Raw genomic sequence first — 21,635 nt, forward strand, 5'->3', positions numbered from 1 at the left:
TGGCGACCCAGGAGCACCAGTGAGCGTTGGCCCTGCAGGAGGCTAAGCGCCACTTGGTGGCCCAGGTAATTCCGAGAACATAGGGCCAGAACACCACCTCGGCCTCAGACCCTCACATGATACTGCTGGCCTGAGTCCCTGGACTTCCTCAGCTCTGTTAGAACTGCCTCCTCTTCTTCTCCACCCCCCCATTAGATCATTGCAATTAAAAAAAAGATTAACTATTAGAAACACATGAAAGAGTATCCTTAAAGAATTTTGTCTGTACATCTTTTGTGGCATACTTTTTTCAGGTTTTACTAAACTGAATTTTTATCTTTTGATAACCATATTCCAAGAGTCATTAGTGTAAGGGTACTTTTTCGTTTTTATTATTGGGAGAATCCTCAGTAATTTTACTTTGAATTATGTGCCAGCTAACCTTGTTACTTGTTTCTGTGACTAACTCTTGTGCATCACGCTGACTATTAACTTCATCTCTCTAGGTGGAGAATGTCCGCTTGGTGGATCGGTTGTCTTCAAAAAAAGCAGTTGTGGGTACTCTGTATTTGACAGCCACCCATGTCATATTCGTGGAAAATTCACCTGATACACGAAAAGAAACATGGGTATGTGCTTCTTTAATCTTTTTATACTTTTCTTTGTTGAAAATCAAGTGTTTGAGCCATGATTTTTTCTTTTATCTTTTTCTCTCTCTCTCTCTCTCTTTCTTTCTTTCTTTCTTTCTTTCTTTCTTTCTTTCTTTCTTTCTTTCTTTCTTTCTTTCTTTCTTTCTTTCTCTCTCTCTTTCTCTCTCTCTCTCTTTCTTTCTTTCTTTCTTTCTTTCTTTCTTTCTTTCTTTCTTTCTTTCTTTCTTTCTTTCTTTCTTTCTTTCTTTCTTTCTTTCTTTCTTTCCTTCCTTCCTTCCTTTCTTTTTCTTTATTTTTGCTTTTGAGCCACACCTGGTGATGCTCAGAGCTTACTTCTGGCTCTGCATTCAGGAATCACTCCTTGTGGTGCTTGGAGGACCATATGGGATGCAGGGGATAAAACCTGATTTTTCTGCATGCAAGGCAAATGCCCTACCCACTGTACCATAGTTCTGACCCCTGACAGTTTTCTATTTAAATTGGGCTGTTGGCGGGGGGTGGGGGTGGCGCGGGGGGCGTATTTGCTATTTGGACGTTTAGAGAACCAGTTTTTGGGGATGGGAATTTGACCCTTTTTTCTCCTGCCCAGAGTCAAATCTACTTGATTTTCTTACTTATTTTAAACACTAATTATTTGCACATCACCAACACAGACCTAGAAATAGCCAGAGATACAAGTGCTTCATGACCCAGCTGTCAAGTAGAGTTTCTGTCATGTCCATCTGCCAGAGAGTATGACAAAGTGCCTTTTTTTCAATATTTTTGTTGTAGGACCCTATTGTGCAGGTCCTTCAGTCATCTCCACATTTCTAATAACTTAAATAAGAAAAAGAAAGACATCTAAGGGAGATTCCCATTGTCAGATATTTTTGTTGCTTAATTATGAGACTGTTATGGTTTTCTTAGTCTGTTTTGTTATCTAACCATGGTATTACTTGGAGCCAGAATCCATGAATTGTCAATTTTTCCTTTTCTTAAATCTCTGGACATTATTACATTTCAGGTATTGCTTAGCAGAGAAGACTCAAAAGAATGAAGTATTCCAAATAGATGGTCTCAGTATGAGTTATTTCCTGGAAAATAAATCTTTTCTCCAGATTGCCTGACCCCCACAACAGCTTAGAAAACAAAATCTCAAGTTGCGTTCCATGTGGAATTAAGGAGCATGGTGCTACCTCCCAGAGGACCCATCTCTAACTTTAGTTGATTGCAAGGTTTATTTGACTAACATCTCATGACCAATATAATTTTAGCTGTTCAGTATATTCACCATTTGGATACAATAATGGCTCTTTACCTAGACTTGTACAAAAGTGTAGGCTAAAGACTCAGTTTTATATAGTTAGCCTAGAGAGAAGCCTGGGAATTAAAAAAAAAAATTGATTCCTCCCAGATGTCTCAGTTCTTGTTTGAGTGCCGGTGTTGAGCTAGATAATGGGTGAAGAGTCTTCTGTCTGCCTGTCTTGTTCTGTTGATTAGTTATTTGTTCTTAGCTTTGACCACATTAACTTTGGGTTGTAGATTCTTCACAGTCAGATCTCCACCATTGAAAAACAGGCAACAACTGCAACAGGGTGTCCTCTGCTTATTCGCTGCAAAAACTTCCAACTGTTACAGCTGATCATACCACAAGAAAGAGACTGCCACGATGTGTACATCTCTCTGATACGCCTTGCGAAGCCAGGTAAGCCAGAGAAACTTGGCTGTGCGTATGGATCTTGGCACCCACTCTGAAGAAATTCACATATCAGTTTGGAGACATAGGGTAGGGGTTGCATGTAGCTAACCATTGTTCCATCCTCAGCACTGCATATGGTCCCCTGAGCACCACCAGGAGTGATCCCTGAGCACGAGCGAGGAGGAAGTGTTGAGCACTGCTAGGTGTGGCCCCAAAACCATAAATAAATAAAATAGAAGAAAAAAAGTTATAACTCACGTTCATGAAGTTTGCATATTGAGTAAGAATGAGAGCATTAGGAACTGTGTGCCCTAGAAATCCAGATGATACAGCTCCTGCTTTTTTTGATCAATAGTTGAGTTATTTACCATGAGTCTCATTCATCTTTCCTTTTCTTTGGAGGTGTTATCATCTTAGTTACCAACCTCTTTGCGGTAGTGAAGCTATCTCAACTGAGGCCTAAAATGAAACTGACAAGTTATTTTGTGAGGAAAACATGATCACTGAACTATTTTAATGCTGTGTTCTTCCTCTTATGGATTTTCAAGTGTCATTTGTGGGAGATGTGGTGTTTTTTTGCTTGAAGATATATAAATATATGTATATATACACATATACACATATGTACACACAAATATAAAATAGACACTTATCTATATGCAAATATATAATAGACATATGTATCTATACCTAATATTAACATATATCTATATCTTAGATTCTTGGGAGAATACAGCAAAAAAAGGTTATTCATATTAAAATATGACACTATTCAGAGTGACACTATAGTCCTTGGTAAGGGGACATAAGCTTGTAACTGCTTTCAAAGAGCTTTTAGGTGCAGGGCAAGTTTTGTCCTAAACTTTACAAGGTATTTGGTTGAGTTCTTAGTTTCTTATGATATGGCCATATCACAGCTGGAAGCTCAAGCCAGGGAGCTGTCAAAATATGATCATTTTGACTTTGCCTCATTTCAGGACAACCATTTCATCTTAGTGTGTTAAAAAGAACTGTAGCGTTTGCCAGAAAAGTAATTGAACTTTCTAGAGGGTGCTCTATAATTGGAACATGAGTTCTGGGAAGATGTACATTAGGTTGTGTTCAGCACAAAATGCGAGGAGACTTGTGCCAGCAATTTCTTTGTTACTGAGTAATGGATGTGGTAGATAATAAATGTGCTCTGATCAGATTAATGGGACTTAGGAATAGTCCAGGGAACTGGGGCTGAGCCAGGCAGCCAGAAGGGTTGACTGCAGAGGCACTGAGCGCAGTGACTTCTGCTGACAGGGGACAAAAGTGACTGTGTCTCTGCTGTGAAAAATAGACTCTTTGCTTTAAGGAGTTGGGAGAGTGGAGAAGGGATATAGTCAAGATTCCTTCACCCCCCCCCCTAAAAAATATGAAAGAAAGAAAACTTAGTAATTCATTGAGTAATTCATTCATTAACTTAGAAGATTTGTTTTGTTGGGGGGGGCACACCTGGCAGTGCTCAGGGCTTACTCCTGGCTCTGCTCTCAGGGATTGCTCCTGGCAGTGCTCGAGAGACAGTATAGGGTGCCAGGAATGGAACCTGACTTAGCTGCATGCAAGGCAAGTGCCCTGCCTGCTGTACTGTCCCTGTCGCCTGTACCTTAGAAGATTCTGAAAATGCCACTAGCATGTTAAAACTTCAGAATTAGAAAGTTTTATATAAAATAGGATGCTTTAGTAATTGTGGGAGGATACAGACAAACCCAAGTTGTTAATGGTAATGGTGGTGCTGAAATTTGAACCTGTTTCAAAATCTCTGGAACAGGCTTTTGAATCTAGAGGGAATGGGTGAGAGGTTGGGTGACAAGGGTCTCTGTCTGGCCAAGACTTACTTATCAGAACATGATGAGACACTTTTGTGAATTATATCTTCTCCCTCCTCTTGGTATATCAGATTAAGGGGGTGCATGTAAAGGGGATGGGGTAAAGGAATTGCAATTTAAATTCTAGAACCATAGTAATTTACTAGCATGGATTCTTTATTTTTAGCTTCACTAAGGATTCAGCTACTGCAAGATCCTATAGACTAGTGTGTTGGTGATCGAACCCAAGTCAGCTGTGTGCAGGGCAAGTGCTCTCCCCACTGGGCTGTCCCAGCCTGGTCCAGGCCTCTTTCCTCCAACCCACTCCTTCCCGCCAGTGCTGGCATTGGTTTTGTGTTCCAGTGCCAAGGAGTTGGCATTGTTTGCTACTGTCTATCAATTCTCTTTTTCCCCCGCTCTCTCTCTTCCACAGATGAGTGTGATCATCCAGTGTTTGGAAGATACAATTATCACTACTTTTATTTTTTATTTGATTTCATTTGGGGCTCCCATCTTGCAGTAACCAGAGATTAGTCCTGACTCTGTGCTCAGCCATCACTCCTGGCATTGCTCAGGAGAGATCTGCCGGAAAACCAGCTGGATTCTGCTGTTTGCAAGGAAGGCGTCTCTCTGCTCTCTAAACATTTTTGTTATTGTTGTTGTTTTGTTAATTAGGCAAAGAAAAAAATGTTTGAGTGAAGGCTGTATTGTTCAGAACTCCTCCGATTCTCTCTTTAGGATTTTAGGGATCAGTAAATCAATTTATTGAAAAATTTTGACTTTATTGCTTTATGTTTTGTCTTAAACTAGACAAAGAATTTTGTCTAAAACTAGATAAGAATGCCAGTATTAAAAGACCTGGTTAAAAGACCTCCACTTCTCAGAGGACTTTAAATTTTTCAAGTTCCTTCCTTCTCTGCTCTCTCAAATTTGCTTCTTGCTATTTGTTTTTGAAAAAAAAAATCAATATTTTTTTCTCTCTGTAATGCTTGTGGGCTTTAACATTCAACCATTTCTTTGCTTAATTTTCCTAAGCAACGTTTTTTTTTTCCCAGTTCATCTTAGTCCCCAATTCTGCTATTAGTCATGATTTTAAATATCTCATGGTTGATGTAGTCTCCTTAACTTAATTTAACTTTTTACAGCCTTGCCTAAGTCCTTGCTATTTAATTTTTATAGCGGTAATTAGATTTGATGATAACTATCTCTCCATCCAATCATCCTGTTCCACTAAATGTGAGACTTCCAAATCTTAATATTGAATTCGAGACCTTGTTTGTTGACAACAGAGAGTAAATGTCTTATTACTTTATATTAAGTGTGCAAAGAAGTGAAAGTACAGCGGGGAGGGCATTTGCCTTGCACATGGCCGACCTGGGTTCAATCCCCAGCATCCCATATGGTCCCCCAAGCACTGCCCAGAGTAATTCCTGAGTGCAGAGGAATAACCTCTGAGCATCACTGGGTATGACCCAAAAAGCAAAAAAAAAATAAATAAATAAAAAATAAAGTCTAAAATAGTTTTGTTATCTTCTTACCCCTCTTACATGGGTTTCTCAGCCATTTATTTTAAGTTGTCTGAATTAAGCAGAGTATTTGGAGCAAATTAGCTTTTAATCATTACTTTTGTTTTAAAAATCCCTGCTTCTGTGTCTTCCTACGAGCTAACTTTTCCTTCCCCTAAACACCCCTCCCATTCAGCTACTGCTGATTCATGTTTGTCTTTCTTTTTGATTTTTAAAAAAATTGTATAAGGGAAACAGTAATATCATTGTATTCTTTAGTTTTTATGCTGGATGTTGTAATATTCTTTTGGCTTTTACTTTTGGTTTTGATAGTATAGTAACCTTTTGTTTCTCCCTATTGGTTTATAATGAGGGATAATTTCTCCATTATTTCTTCTCTATTCTGTTTTCATACTTTTTTAGCTTGAGAAGCAAACTAAGTTACTTTTTTACTTTATTTTTTACAGCATCTTCCATTTTGTTGGCACCGTTCTTTTGTAGGGAATGAGCAGAGATTGGGTACAGTGATAAGTCAGCTTAGTTGTTTCAAGTTGAATTTCCGTTTGATGGCACAAATCTTCTCTAGGAACTATGAAGTGTGGTTATCCTAGTGAGAAAGAATAAAGAGAACAGCTCAATAGCAAGAGAGTGGATACAGAAAATATGTATGAACACCAGGCATACTACTCAGCTCTTAAAGAAGACGAAAATGCCTATTGCTCTAATATGAATGGAACTGAGGGTGTCATGCCAAGTGAAATGTCAGAAGGAAGTAGACAAATGCTGGATAATCTCACTCATGAGTGGCTTATAAAGAAACCAAGCAAGGTAACAGAAAATAAACTTCTAGACTTTGATCACAGAACTGAGGAGGGCAGGGATGACCTGAAAGGGACCAGTATAAGGGATTGGAGAGATGGTACGGCAGGCAGGAGGCTTGCCTTGCGTGCAGTTGATCTTGGTTCAACCCTTGCATGTGGCTGACCCTGATTCTATCCCTAAGGTTCTGCCCAGCACCAAATATGCTCCCACTCCAGGCCTTGCCAGGAGGCTGAGTGAGAGCCAGGAGAAAGCACTAAGATCATTGCCAGGTATGGCACCCAAAACAAAAAACAAAAATAAAAGGACCAGTGCAATTTTGGAAGGCACTTTGGTTGGGTATAGGGTGGGGACATTGTTCCTATCAAATATAGAAATGTTTAGATTGAGGTAATATTGATTTATACCTTTATAAATCAATAGTATTTTCAGAAAAATTAATAAATAAGTATATACTGACCTAATTACAGTGGTACTTGCTTTCCTGGGTTATAGGGTATAGGATGGACAACAGTTCAAACATGAAGGAAGTTGTAGTATGAATTTCTAGGTTTAGGTTGTGCTTTGTTCTCTATTTAGTCCTGAAACACTGCTTTGGTTTCCTTAAAACATAACCCATATGAATTTAGATTCCTTCTCAGTGGCAGTTTGGCTATATATTTGCTTCATTCCAGAGAAACCCTTCTTCCAGAAAAACTCTTCTTATCATGGACCCCTTAAGAGTGAGGGGTGAGACCATCAGTGTCCTCCTACTAAAACATACTGGGCACACTGGTTGGATGGGTGTGTGTTAGAATTATGTACACAGGAAACCACCATTAACAATATTGTAAATCACAGAACCTCAGTCAGAAAAACAAAACAAAACAAAACAAAAAAACCAACAGCCTTTGGTTATTGGCAGCAAAAGACATTTTCTGTTGGATCTGGTGTCTCAGAGTTGTTGAGAAAAGTCATGGTGTATTTACCTTTCTGTTTTAAGACAAAAACATAACATAAAAAAATGGGGATTAACTTTTTCCAAGACAGGCATTTTCTCTCAGCTCAGATTCTGTAGGACTAGAGATTTCTCTAGCCTTATTTTTGTGGTGGCTGTTAAAAATTTTTTTTTAAATTCTAACTCCATAGTTTATCAAGTTGTTCATAATTGAGTTGTTTCAGGTATTCAGTGTTCTGACACCAATCCCACCACCAGTGTGACCTTCCCCATACCGGTGTCTCTAGTTTTCCACCAACACCAAGTCCGCCCTCTTAGCAGGCACTAATAAAGTTACTTCATATTGCTTATTACAACACAAATGGAGTTATAAAAAAATCGATAAAAATCAATTTGTGATAATTGTTATATCTCACAGTGATGTTACTGAAGTCATTATCTGAGGATTTACTGAGCTGGTTGGTGCTGGTTGAACCTTCTATGTCATTGTTTTTGCTTATTGAGCTTGGTGGGTTTCTACACAACTTTCCTATCAAATTTGCTATGGTCCTGCTGGGCTGACAGTACATTGAAATTTGGAGGTGTTGCTCCTGGAGTTACAGACATGGACTCATTTGCTGGCTTGGTGGGGTTCAGTCCTAGAGTCGGGCCATTTCTATACAGAGGGCATTGGGTGTGGCTGAGGGCAACCTGCTTGGCCCCATTCTGAGAAGGTGCCAGAGTTTTCAGCCCAAACTGGTCTACCTGGGGAGATTCAGTGGTATCATGCTCTTTTGGAGCTTAGATGTGGATCTTGTAGTTGGTTGTTTTTTTTTTAATTGCCTTCTTGCTGATTGTTAAAATTTATGCTCTGTTTTTCTCAAAGTTGGAGAAAAAGGGCTAAGGGCATTGTTAATGGGAAGATATATATATATATTATTGATTAATTTCCATTAATCATGGGGTTAATGGAAATTAATCAATAATATATATATCTTTATTGATAGTATGTTATAATTTTTCAGGATACTTTGTCCTCAGGTGAAGGTTTCTCTTGGGATCTGGGTAAGGAGTTTATCAATATTAACACGACTGAGCTTTGGCTAACAAATTTGTGGATGCAGGGGTGCTAGGAGTTTAACTTTCATCTCCCCATATTCACTGACTCTTCTTTCACTGGAAGAACAGAGGCTATCTCAAGAGATGTTTGGCATCTTAAACAAATTGCATTTGTGGTTAACATTCACTGTATCATTGTCATTCCGTTCTTCGATTTGCTCGAGTGGGCACCAGTAACATCTCCATTTGTCCAAGCCATGAGATTTTAGCAGCCTCTCTTTACTCATCCTTCCCAACAGTGCTGCATTGGAGGCTCTTTCAGGGTCTGGGGAATGAGACCCATCATTGTTACCATTTTTGGCATATTGAATACGCCATGGGGATCTTGCCAGGCTCTGCCGTGAACTTGCCAGGCTTTGCCGTGAATGCCGTTAACATTATGTTCTCCAAAGCCTGAGTCATGAAAATGGTACTTAGAGATGGAAAAGATGTGTCAGTGTGAAGCCAACCATCCTCAGAACAGAATCTCCTTTTCTTGCCATTGGATCAATTAGCTAAGTTTTGTAAAAAATAATTGCAAGTGTCTACTCCAAGATTGTGTGTATATGTATAATGTTCTGATTGTTGAGATCGTGTGCATTCTAAATTTTATAGTTTAGAAATCTGACATTGAGAGACTAAAGTAAAACCTAATTTATCTCATAAATCAAAGCCATCTGCCTTCATTTTCTTTTATGAATTATGAAAGGATACTTGTTTGGCATTTAAAATAGGACTCTTACTTTTCTTTATCTCTGTTAGATGTGCGCTCTCAATAATAATTGCAATAAGCTTGAACCTGGATATTGAACTCAAGTTGGCTGTGTGCTTCTGCAGCCCCTGGTGGTGGGCTCCTGTGCTGGGCTTCAAAACACACACACACACACACACACACACACTCAATTATCTGTGCTAAATAGCATCAACAGATTAAGAAATAAGTGGTGCACCTGAAAAAATCGAGGAGGAGAAAGAAATCTAGTGGTGAGGATTAGGGGACTTGAACAAGGAAAGAAAACACACAGCAAGTGAGGAGACAAGGGTGTGTGTGGAAGAATTGAACATGTGGAGCTTAGGAGCCCGCACTGTGTAACCAGTTTATCTGGTTAAACCCACACTCCCTCTTGGGTAGCTGTGTGACCCTGGGCGGGCATAGCACCCACCCCCACCACCCTCTTTGCCTCAGATTTCTCATCTGTAAAGCAAAGCCCATAAGGTGCTGCTAAAAGGGTTGATAATTTCACTGGCAACTTCAGACAAAACTTTGGTCGTATGCATTTAAGACACACCCACAATTACATTATATATTTTAATTTGGATACATAGGTGTAATATACAAAGAGTAAAATAGGAAAGCAAACACAAAATTAAAAATATATTTAATTAGAATAGAATCTAAAATAAAACAAAGGTTTATGAGGGTCAGCTAGGATTTCTTCCTCACCATAGGAGCTTAGTTCTGCACTGGCCAGCCAGGTAGCCACTGGCTGCTGACTGGACTGCGGAGCCCTGGGAATGTGACCATCTGAACTAAGATGTGCTCAGGGTGAACAAAGGGAAGATACAGAAAGTAGTAGCATTTTATTACATTTTGTTACATATATATCAGGTCATGTGCTGTACCTATTTTGGTTATATTGGAATTAATGACATATGATTAAAATTAATCTCCTTGTTTCTTTTGGTTTTTTATGTGGCTTCAAGGACATTGTAAATGTCATATGACTTGCTTCTACTTCTCTCTTGATGGCACTGGCCTAGATGCTTCCTTCAGCATGGCAAGACTAGAATAAGAAAACCAAATCCTAAGGGCTGGGGAGATAGTATAGCGGCTAGGGTGCTTGCCTTGCATGTGATCAACCTGGGTTCAACCCCCAGCATCTCAAGCAGCCTCCTGAGTACCTCCTAGGAAAACCAAATTCTAGATCTCATTGGTGTAGGGGGAATAGTGAGTCCGTGGACTAGTCTCATAGGCATGAAAAGCTGTACATAAAGACAAAGATGCCTGATAGTTGAAAGAAGTCTTTACCACACATCTTTCTCCTTTCATGACCATGTGCCATGTGCTATGAATTGAAATTTTAAAGTGAATTTTATAAATATCCTATATGTAACATTATTATGATGCTATTAGAAGTTCAGATATTGAAGCCAGAGAGCTCATACTGTGGGTACGACACTTGCCTTGCATATGCCTGACCCAAGTTTGATCCCTGGTACCATATGTTGTTCCTTGAGCATGGCCAGGAGTGATCCCTGAGCGCAGAGCCAGAGTAAGCTGTGAGCACAGCTGGGTGTGTCCCAACAAGAACGCTATCCACCTCAAAAAATCAGATAGTGTCAGTGTAAACATTGAATGTATTTCACAACTTGTGCAACTATTTTTATGGTTTTAAAAAAAATACTGTAAACATAATTTTAAAAATTTTAATTATGTAATTAAATAATACTGTAAACATCAAAATGTGAGAGTGGTCCTAGCCTTAAATTCTGAGGAGCAATCCCACATTTAGTTTTGATATGTAAATTTCATAGTAAATTTTTTTGGGGTGGTGGCCACATTCAGCATGCTCAGGGGTAATTCCTGACTCTACACTCAGAATTTATTCCTGGTGGGCTCAGGGGACAATATGAGATTCCTGGGATCAAGCCCAGGGTGGCCGCATACAAGGCAAGCGCCATACCCCTTGTAACTGTCTCTCTTCTCTCTGGTCCCTCCCATAGTAAATTCTTGATGTCTAATGTCTAAGTACATTCTTAATTCATTTCATTTTTAAGCTCCATGGTTATGTGGCATAGAAAATATATTCACTTTCAAAACACATTTTTTTAAAAAAGGATCAAACAGAGGGTTTTGCTTTAAAAGGAAAGAAATTCTTATACCAAGAATGGCTGGGTGGTGGTGGGTGGTCCTGTCTACAGAACCTAGATGGGTGCTCTGAGAGGGGTGAGGGGTGTCAGGGGTCCAGCTTTGTGGTGGGCTCCAGCCCAGATGATTTCTTGGGAAGCTGTGATTGAACTTGATTTGGCTATATTTTCCCTTTTCTTGCAGTGAAATATGAGGAGCTGTACTGCTTCTCATTCAATCCTAAGCTGGATAAAGAAGAAAGAGAACAAGGCTGGACGCTGATCGAGCTCAGTGAGGAATACAAGAGAATGGGCCTCCCTGATTCTTACTGGCAGCTCAGTGATGTGAACAGAGACTACAGAGTGAGTAGAAGTAACTGAGAGACAGCTGGAGCCTTTATCCCCAAGAACTCACAGTTTCCCATAGCCGAGAAAGACTTTTGTCTGATTGATTTCCTTCAGTTTTGGTAGCTCTTTGTCCGTGCACTGCTATAGATTCCCAAGTCTCCCTTTCTTCTTGCTCAGTGTATTTACTACCTGCATCTAGCATCAAGAAATGCACAATCTCCACAACCTTCACTTTCTTCCTCTACTGGAAGGACATGGAAGCCAGAGGTCACAGTAGCTGACATCGTGGCTGGCAGTGGGGGGAGAGCCAGCCAAGACTTCGTTCTCTCCCATCAAGTCTTTTTATAGCCCAGGGTGATTAGTGGGGATGTCTCAGAGATTCGATGGCAGTTTGGCACTGGTTCTTTCTGTACTCACTGAACTCTTGATGGTACACAAGGTCACCAAGTGGCTTCCCTAGAGACCTCCGGAGACATGGTCCACACAGGAAGGGACATGGAGAGGACGGGAAACGGGAGTGGCAGAATAAATCCCAGTCACCAGTGCTGTGCAGCATTCTTTCACTTTCCTCTTCCAGTGCTGTTGCCGTTCAGGAGAGCAGGATGAAATTTTCCCACCTTGGTGAAGAGTTTCCCTATCTGGAAACCAGAGTTAATAGGGTGGGGGGGTGAAGACTTTTTTCCAGAGCTTCTTTTAGTGCTTCCCACGCAAGTGCTTCTCGGAATGCCCTTAAGCTCTAAGCCTTGGCGTCTTCTCTCACAGATGCAGTACCCCGGGAGAGCAGGAGCCTTGTTGGCTTGCTGTTCTGGAGGGGAGGCCTCGGGGCTGGCGCAATCCCCTCACAGTTTGCTGGGTTGTACTTGAGCAACACGCCAGCCCTCAAGGTCTGTGTTTCTTGCTGTGAAGAGAGATTGACTTTCCTAACATTCCTAGGGCGGGGAGGCTGGGCGATGGGCAGCTTCTCTACTCTCGGGCAGAAAGAGGAGCCTGAAGGGACAGTAGCTCAAGGACTGGGGACCAAGACTTCAGGGAGAATGAGTTTGAGGGGTTTGTCTTTCCTTCCTTTCAAGACAGACGAGGCGCACAGGAGTCCTGCCAGCAAAACAAGCTGGGCATCTTTGGGCCTTGACAGGCTGGGAGAAAGCCTGGTGGGAGCGCTAGGATCCTTAGCTACCTCCCTGCTACTTGAAGCAATTGAATGAAGTCGAGCTTGTTGAGAACTCATGTCCATGACTTCACCTTATTCCGTTGCTTATAAATAACTGCAATTCCCTTATGCTGTAATGGGGAAGAAAGTAGGTAATCCCCAATTTGCTGAAACTCCACCCGTTTCCTTTTTGAAACTGTTGTTTTAAGAAAATGTTCAAAGTCTGCTGTAATGTCTGTGGGGCTCTCGAACCTCAGACGAGCGCGTGCGGTCTGTGCCATGTTCTCTGCAACTGTCTCATGCAGACTCCAGATTTGCATGGACAAGGAGGGGGATTGTCTGGGGACAGTCATTCTGGTACAGGCTGTGCCGTGGCTCCTAGAATGGGATTTTCCCCCGGAGTGTTGGTTCCAGAGTTAGTGTTAGTGACCCCATCCTTGGTCTTTGGAAATCTTTCCCAGAATATCTTCAATTGCTTTGAATCCAGGAGCATGTCTTCATGCATCTTTTTGTCTGTTTCTGGGCCACACCTGGCAGTACTCAGGACTTACTCCTGGTTCTGCACTCAGGAATTATTCCGATGGCCTCGGGGGAACATATGTGATGCTGGGGTTCAAACCTGGGTCGACTATGTGGAAGGCAAGCGCCCTGTCCACTGTATTACAGCCTCTCATTCCTCTTTTTACCTCTTAAAATAAAAGGAATGTTGGTTATAGGTCTGGTGATAAAGATGCTGGAGCAAAGCATCGTTAGAGAACAATTGCTCTTTACTTTTGAGGTTTGGATCTCACACGTGTAAGTTCACTTCCCTTCAGTTTTGTCTTACAGAGGGGTCAGCCTGAGGGTCAAAGAGATAGTCCAGGTATCTGTAAGGTAGGGTGCTGCTCTTGCTTGTGGAAGTTCCTGGTTTCATCCTGGTAGCATATTTGGTCTCCTGAGGAAGACTACAGGTCACTTCTGAGCAGAGTCAGGGATTGAACTTCTCAGCGCTGTCGAGTATAAGCCCCAAAGCGAAACAGCAAAGCAGACAGGCCCAGACCAGTCAGGGTGGGCAGAGATGCGCAGTGGGCCTGCTGCACTTCCCCTGACACCGACCTTGAGCTCTCCTGAAATGCCCGGGAAAACGCTCATCTTCCAGTTGGCTTGGCAAAGCCCAGGAAGCTCACATTGAATCATATCATTGCCAAAAGTTTGACTGACTCTACAACACATTTGGTGCCAACCAACTTATCAGCCTGTTGCCAGTGCCACCGTTACCATTTCTGGCAGATGTTCTAGTGCTTCAATGTGGGTGTCGTCAGATTTGATTCATATCAATCCCAGCGGTAGTTTTTGTTTGATACGGGTTTGAGAGAGCAAAAAACGAAAGTACTCAGTGGAGTTTGGCTTCTCCCAGGTCGTGAATCTGGCAAGTCAGAGCCGGGTTCTGAGCTACTGCTTTGTGACTCAACCACAAAGCCAGGACAAGGCATTCGTGTGTTTTCCACGGGAGAACCACTGCCAACAAACGGAAAAAGAAAAAGAGTAGACCCTCATTTCTTTCCCCTGCCAGAATCAGCTTGTGTGGGAAACAAAGTCAGACCCAGAAATTCACATCAGGTGAACGCTCTGGAGGCGGCTCCCACGGGAGCCGGAGCTTGGCTTGTCCCTTGAAGAATGCGACGTGGGAATACCTGGAGGAACATTCCCAGGGAGGGCTGGGGGGGCAGGCATACGCCAGGAACCAGAGGGGTACTCGGAGGGGACTCTAGTGCTTGCATTAGAGGACATTGTCTCTCGGTGACAGGCCAGCTTTGAACCCAAACAGCAATGTTCTCAGACTTGGATGCAGCTGTGTCACTGCTGCTGTTGGACGACAGACGCCTGGGTAATTTCCTCGCTTCACACGAAGAGCCCTTTGAGAGAAGGGACAGTGTCTGAGCTCTGGATGCCGATGGCTGTCTTCTCCAGTGCAGCCTCAGAATTGGCGGCTCAGTGTTTCTTCCAAGCCTGTGGTTGCTTTTCTGTCCTTGGTTAAGGAAAGTTCCGTGTGCAGCTTTTCAGTGGGGTAAAAGGGGACTTCTAGTGGCCACTCACACATGGCATAGCTTTGTGCCTAAAAACCCCTTTGTATTTTCTGTGACAGGTTTGTGATTCTTACCCCACGGACCTGTACGTTCCCAAGTCAGCCACAGCCCACATCATCGTGGGGAGCTCCAAATTCCGGAGTCGACGGCGCTTTCCAGCCCTTTCTTACTACTATAAAGATAACCATGTAAGTCCTCAAGACAGCTTGTGTTTTATGTTTTGATTTTGTCTCCTCAAACACATGTTTCCTAACAGTCTTCCGTGTGTATTTCAGTTCTTCAAGGTATGTAGACATGTGGGGGGGGGGGGGCAGTAGACACAGTGCCACCATGGATACACCCTTTTATTTTGTTTATTTATTTATTATTTTTTTAATTAATTAGTGAGTCACCATGAGGGTACAGTAACAGATTTACACATTTTCATACTTGTGTTTCCCTCATACAATGTTCAAGCACCCCTTCCTCTACCAGTGTACCAGTGTCCATTCTCCACCACCAGTGAACCCAGTATCTCTCCTACCTCCCAATCCCAGCCCCCCTCCCCTCACCCTCCCACCCCCCATCCCCCCGCCTCTGTGGCAGGCATTACCTTTTGTTCTCTCTCTCTCCTTTGGGTGTTGTGGTTCACAATAGGGGTATTGAGTGGCCATCGTGTTCAATCTATAGTCTACTTTCAGCACGCATCTCCCCTCCTGAGCAGGTCCTCCAACTAGAGCTTACTTGATGTTCCCTTCTCTATCTGAACTGCCTTTTCCCCCAGCATGTGAGGCCAGCTTCCAAGCCATGGAGCCAACCTCCTGGTACTTATTTCTACTATTCTTGGGTGTTAGTGGATAGACCCTTTGCTAATGTAGAAATGGATTTTGTGTTTAGATGACAATAAACTAGCAGTGTCGATTCAGAAATACCTTAATCATCCAGATGAGTGCTTGTCCCTTCTAAGTGAGCAGCGTGGGAGGGTCCGTGCTTCTCTGCAGAGTTGTGTCCTTGGTCTAAGATATGTTGACAGAGTGGCTTTAGTTGAGTTTTTGATGCTGAGGATCAAACCCAGGACCTCATACTCTGAGCTCAGCATGTGCTTCCCAGTGAGCTACACCCCTGTCCCTGGAGAGTGTGTTTTAAGAAATATGTATGACTTATAAAAGCTAAAATTAGATTTTTTTGTAGATATTTTAGAGGCTGTCAGTAACAATAATTTAATGGGATAGGGTTTTATTTTCTCTCACATAAACCCCAAAGGTAGTAGGCCACGCCTCAACTCTGTGAATATTCAGGGAGCTGCATCCCTTCCACCTTTCTGCTCTGTCGTCCTGGGACTTGTGTGGCCCTTCCTGTGTGCAGCCAATCCCAGTTCCATTCCCAGCACTACCAGGTCCATCCGCACTACCAGGAATGATCCCTAACCACAAATCAGGAGTAGTCCTTGAGCACCACCAGGCATGACCCCCAACATCCCCCTCACCCACACACGCAAAGAATACAAAACACAGTCATATGTACAGCCATGTAAATATCTCAAAGTTGAGGCTTCATTTTTTTTTTTTTTTTGTAGAACACAAAACAAAGGTAAGAATGCTTTTTGCAACTTCAAATGTTATTTGGCTGATTGAAAAAGTTTGGCTTTTAAGGTGGATTCAAAGCCAAAATGTGGCTAGAAATAATGAAGATAGATGTGTATGTATGTTCATGTATGTCCTTAGAGACGAGGGCAGGGTGGAACTTCTACCTGATTTGGAAAGAATGTTTCCTGAAAGAGTTGGGGCGATGCCAACTTTACCAAAGTAAGCGTACAGCCTTCTCTGTTGCTACTTCGAAGGAAATGGGTGATGTAAGTTCTATTACATGAAAGGATATAAATTATCTTTATTTTTAGCTACACTCAGTGCTCTATAGTCATTTTGTAGCTCTGAAATGGAGTCTGAAGTAGACAACGGTTTCATTATTGTCCTTAATGTCTTGACTCCAAATACATTTAACCCATATAGAACTGTAATGGACAAAGGAAGGAGTGTCTTTAAAAAAAAAAAATAGTGGTAGGGGTATACAGGTCCATGATTTTGTGGTGAAAATTGGGATGTCAGTGACATTTATTTTTATTTTGTGACATCTATTGAAACAAGTAAGGGAGATGAATGTCTTAATTCTCATTGCTTCAGAGGTCGAGATGAACAGGGTATATAAGCAGTAAGCAGGTACTGGGCTTCTTTTAACTCCTGTTCATTATTCTTAAGAAAAGGGATTTTTTGGTTTTGGAGGGGGGAGTCAGTATGAATGTTAAAAGTCCTGAGGGTGTAGTATTGAGATTCTGATAGAGTTCCTGGATTTTGGACCACAGGGAACATTTCCTCGGCCCACTGGTGGCGGACTCTCATCTTCCTATTCCTGCATATGGGTGCTTGTCCTCATTTATTCTCTGGGTCTGAAAATACACAAATAGCAACCAACTGTCATTTAAAAGAGTTGATTCACTCTTTAAAAACTTTAAAGCAAATAAGACTTAAAGTTTTAGCTTTTCTTATAAGGCATAAAATACTCATGCATTTCTTTGCATAACTCTAAGATTTGGTTACCCAAGGGAAGTGCTGAGTGTGTATGTACATCCATGCCCACTTGCCCTCCCCCGTGAACTGAAATCTATATAGCAGGTAGGATCATGATCAGATTTGGTTTTATAGCATCATTTAGGTTTTCATATTATATTAAATGCACCAAATGTCATTAGAGAGTTTTATAAAATAGAATATTATTATTAAAGATGGAATTCTGTGGTTAAGTGAATAATGATGGAATTGGAAAGATAGCCCAATGGATTAGAGCATTTACTTTGCACTCAGGAGTACCAGGGTTGATTCCTGGCCCCACATCTACCCTGACCATTGCTAGGAACAATTTCTGAGCACTGATGGGTGTGTCTGGAAAACAGCAAAGCAAAACAAAACAAAAATACTAATGAAATATCCCAGCAGTGCTCCACAGATAGCACAGGGGGTTAAGGCACTTGCCTTACATGCAGCCAACCCTGGTTCAGTTCCTGGTACCCGGCAGTCCCCTGAGCACCACTGAGAATCCTCAGCACAGAGTTGGAAATAGGCCCTGAGCACTGTTGGCTGTGGCTGACCCCCCTCCCGGTGCACCCCCCATAGATTTCTATCCCTGGTCGAACTTATACTTGTGACAAAGAAGATCAAAATTTTAAAATTCATACATTGTTCTCCACATGTTCTCTTAGAAATTAATTTTCCTGGTTTTGGGGCCACACCTTGCCGTGCTCAGGGCTTACTCTTGGCTCTAAGCTCCGGGATCACTCATAGTGGGGTTTGGGGGCCCATATGTAGTAATGGAGATGGCTGAATGCAAGGCCCATGTCTTACCCACTGTCCTCTCTCTCTCCCCTCATCCTAACATGCCATTTTATAACCAAAGGGACACTTAAGATGTTTATGATAAAATGACATGGAAAATATTGGGTAGTGGAAATTGGAGATTAGATTAAGAAAAGCCTCAAATGCACATCCTTTTATAAGCCTGAAATCCTGTCGAGGTTCCATGGATAGTATGCGCCTGCTGACAGTGTATAATTATCTTGGACTAGATTTACTCAGGCATGGACGGCATCACTTCCTCTTACCCATTGGTGAGTTTGGAATTCCTGCATAGAGCCACTGAGAACATGTGGCCTGTGCAGATGTGTTGACAGCATCTGATGCCCACTGCCCAGGGGAGGATAACAGTGCCCGCCACACAGGGACACCTGAGCCACACAGTCGCCCTGGGCACCAGCCAGGCTTGGTCCAAAATACAGAATAATAAAGCAGCCGTGTCCAGGGAGATGGCCCATGTGGTGGACAGAGCATATGACTGCCATAAGGAGGCCCTGAGTTCTCTTCTGTCCTTAGCACCACTAGCTACAGCCCTGGGGGTCTCCGAGCCCTACCAGCATCCCTCCTCACTGAAGGTGGAAGCTCTCCTCCCAAAGAAAATACAAGTTTAGAATATTAAAAAGATTTTAAGGGGCTGAATCAATAGCACAGCGGGTAGGGTGTTTGCCTTGCACGCAGCCAACCTGGGTTTGAATCCCAGCATCCCATATGGTTCCCTGAGCACCTCCAGGAGTAATTCCTAAGTGCAGAGCCAGGAGTAACCCCTGTGCATTGCCAGGTGTGACCCAAAAAGCAAAAAATAAATAAAAAGTTTTTAAGATTTTGTAATAAAGCTGATTTAATTTATTCTGTACCTTTCCTAGTAGAACTCTGTGCGTAGTCCTTCTCTTCAATAGTTGGGGTACTATAGTGGACTAGGGGAGTGGGTATTCTTTGACAGATGCTCCCAGTCCTGAGTATGATGCAGTGATAAAGCATGTGCTGTGTGTGTGACACCTGACTTCAGTCCCTGGGAACAAATAAACAAAAAAAAAATTGAAAAAAAATTTTTTCTCTTCCCCACTTTTGATAGAATCTAGATATTTTGTTGAAAATGATAATTAATAAGTATTCCTTTTTCTCCCTAGAATAAATGATGTTTTCTTTTTTGCTCATTTAAAGTCACCACACAGTGCTTTCTTCGGTAGCACGGGTACTGGAATGATGAAGAGAATTTTAGCGTGGCCTCCGTACAAGGATGATGTGCACATCCATGTAGTGTTATATTTTTGCAGTAGGAGAAAAGAAGAAAAAGAGAAAGGCAGTAAAGTCACTATTCATTTTGACAATATGTAAGTTTCAGGTGTGTCCCTCCTTGAAAATTCATGTGGGCTTACCCCCATTCAGTTCACTCTTGAAAGTCCAGTTCTGTCCTTCACCAGATAAGTCTAAGATGCCATTGGATACCAGGTCAGTCTTGCATGGTGTTTTGATTTGTCCCTAGAGCAAGTCTGAGATATAGCCAGGTCCCCTTACTCTCTCCCTGGTCAGCATTGCTCAGAGACAGCAGGCCCAGAGCAGGGGCACCCCAGATCGAACACTGTCCATGCATCTGCAGGGATTTGATTTAGGTCCACTGGGTAAAGATTGGCTTTTGTCTCCAGCCCCAGAGTGGTCGTTGCCTCATGTCACTTTACTCCTGGACCTCCCCTACCCTTGTTTCCTCATCCATGTTCAGACCCTCTGTCCTTACTCCTCCACTCTGTTCTTCTACTTCTACTGCCCATACTCAAGAAGGAACCCTGGAGTGACTGTGCTTTTCTCCCCACCTCTCTCAGCCCATCTCTACTGAGTCATCGGCCTGGTTGCAGGCCTGGAGATGCTTGCACACCTGTCTGACCCTGTGTGTTATGCTAGTGTGGAAGCAGCACTCAGTTTCCATTATAATCTATCCCCTTTTTTTAAAAACTTAATTTTTTATTGAATCACTATGTGGGCTTGGGGCTGGAGCAATAGCACAGCAGATAGGGCATTTTCCTTGCACGCGGCCAACCCGGGTTCGATTCCCAGCATCCCATATGGTCCCTGAGCACCGCCAGGGTTAATTCCTGGCTCTGCAGCCAGGAGGACCCCTGTGCATTGCCAGGTGTGACCCAAAAAAAGCAAAAAAAAAAAAAAAACCAGAAAAAAAAATCAAAAAAACAAAGCTTTCAGGCCTAAGTCTCAGTCATACAATGAACAAACACCCATCCCTTCACCAGTGCACATGTTCCACGACCAAGAACCCCAGTATACCTCCCATCCCACCCCCACTCCCCGCCCCCTGCCTGTGTGGCCAATGATTTTCACTTTGCTTTCTCTTTACTTTGATTACATTCAATATTTCAACAGAAAACTCACTATTATTATTTGGAATTTTCTTCTTTTTAAAAAAAATTATTTATTTTTTAATTAGTGAATCACCGTGAGGATACAGTTACAATTTACACATTTTTGTGCTTGTGTTACCCTCATACAATGTTCGAGAACCCATCCCTCCACCAGTGCCCATTCTCCACCACCAACAATCAGACCTGCCGAAAAGGCATCATTTGATAATTTGTTTTCCGTTGCTGAGAATGAAGAGCATATGAGGTCGTGGCCACGTGGTTTTGGATTTCTGGTATTTTAGTAATTAAGTCCAGAGAAATTTCTGCCAGAAATCGCATCATTGCAAGCTCGTACCTCTGTTTAGTGGGCCTTATAAGATGGCAGTTACCATGCCGCTGTGGGGTAAAGGAGAGGCTGAGAGAGAAAAACCTTTCCCCTCCCAGGGTGGCATGGGGCTGTAGCTTAGCTCTCAGTCTAGAGGCATTTCTGCAAGAAGCCGCTGGGTGCTGAAAGTAGTTAGTGGGCCTCTAGGATCATGGGCGTCCAGGAATGGAGGGGTCGCTTGTGTGCAGCCACTCAGTATCACCTATAATGTACCTTTTTATGATGCTCGGTCATGCTGGACCTCATCTTTTGCTGGAGGATGACACAGTTATGAGACTCATTCTCAGCCTCTCAAGGCAGGAAAAACTTCCTGTTTTCTAAACAATCGTCACTGAGCTGTCGTGGGTTGGTCGTTTAGGAAGGAAAGCTTTCTAGGACTCAGGGCTGGAGTGCCTCTTCTTGGATCAGGTCCTGCAGTGAATCTCTAGGATAGAGGCTGGACCTGCCAGAGAGAGAGGAGGGCCTTCCTGACAGACCCCCACTGCCTCCAAACTTTGTGCCTTAGACTCATGCCTCAATGGAGAAGATTCTTTGAAAGCATTCTTTGTGTGTTCTGTTTCGGTGGTGTGAGGTTAATTTCAGTACTGAATCAAAATCACATCCATACAAATTACTTTGTCAAGAAACCTGTGTT

At 42.4% G+C, this 21,635-nt stretch overlaps 1 protein-coding gene across 1 annotated transcript in view; it reads left to right on the plus strand.

Annotated features, from left to right (window-relative positions):
• MTMR7 (myotubularin related protein 7) overlaps positions 1–21,635 on the plus strand; it is a 128,397-nt gene that overhangs the window by 52,740 nt on the left and 54,022 nt on the right. The window contains exons 2-5 of the mRNA XM_055120087.1: positions 486–608; positions 2,151–2,313; positions 11,530–11,687; positions 14,945–15,073. Coding sequence (XP_054976062.1) covers positions 486–608; positions 2,151–2,313; positions 11,530–11,687; positions 14,945–15,073 — 573 coding nt within the window. The remainder of the gene's footprint in view (positions 1–485; positions 609–2,150; positions 2,314–11,529; positions 11,688–14,944; positions 15,074–21,635) is intronic.

The sequence above is a fragment of the Sorex araneus genome, chromosome 1 (assembly GCF_027595985.1).
Source record: "Sorex araneus isolate mSorAra2 chromosome 1, mSorAra2.pri, whole genome shotgun sequence".
Taxonomy (NCBI): domain Eukaryota; kingdom Metazoa; phylum Chordata; class Mammalia; order Eulipotyphla; family Soricidae; genus Sorex; species Sorex araneus.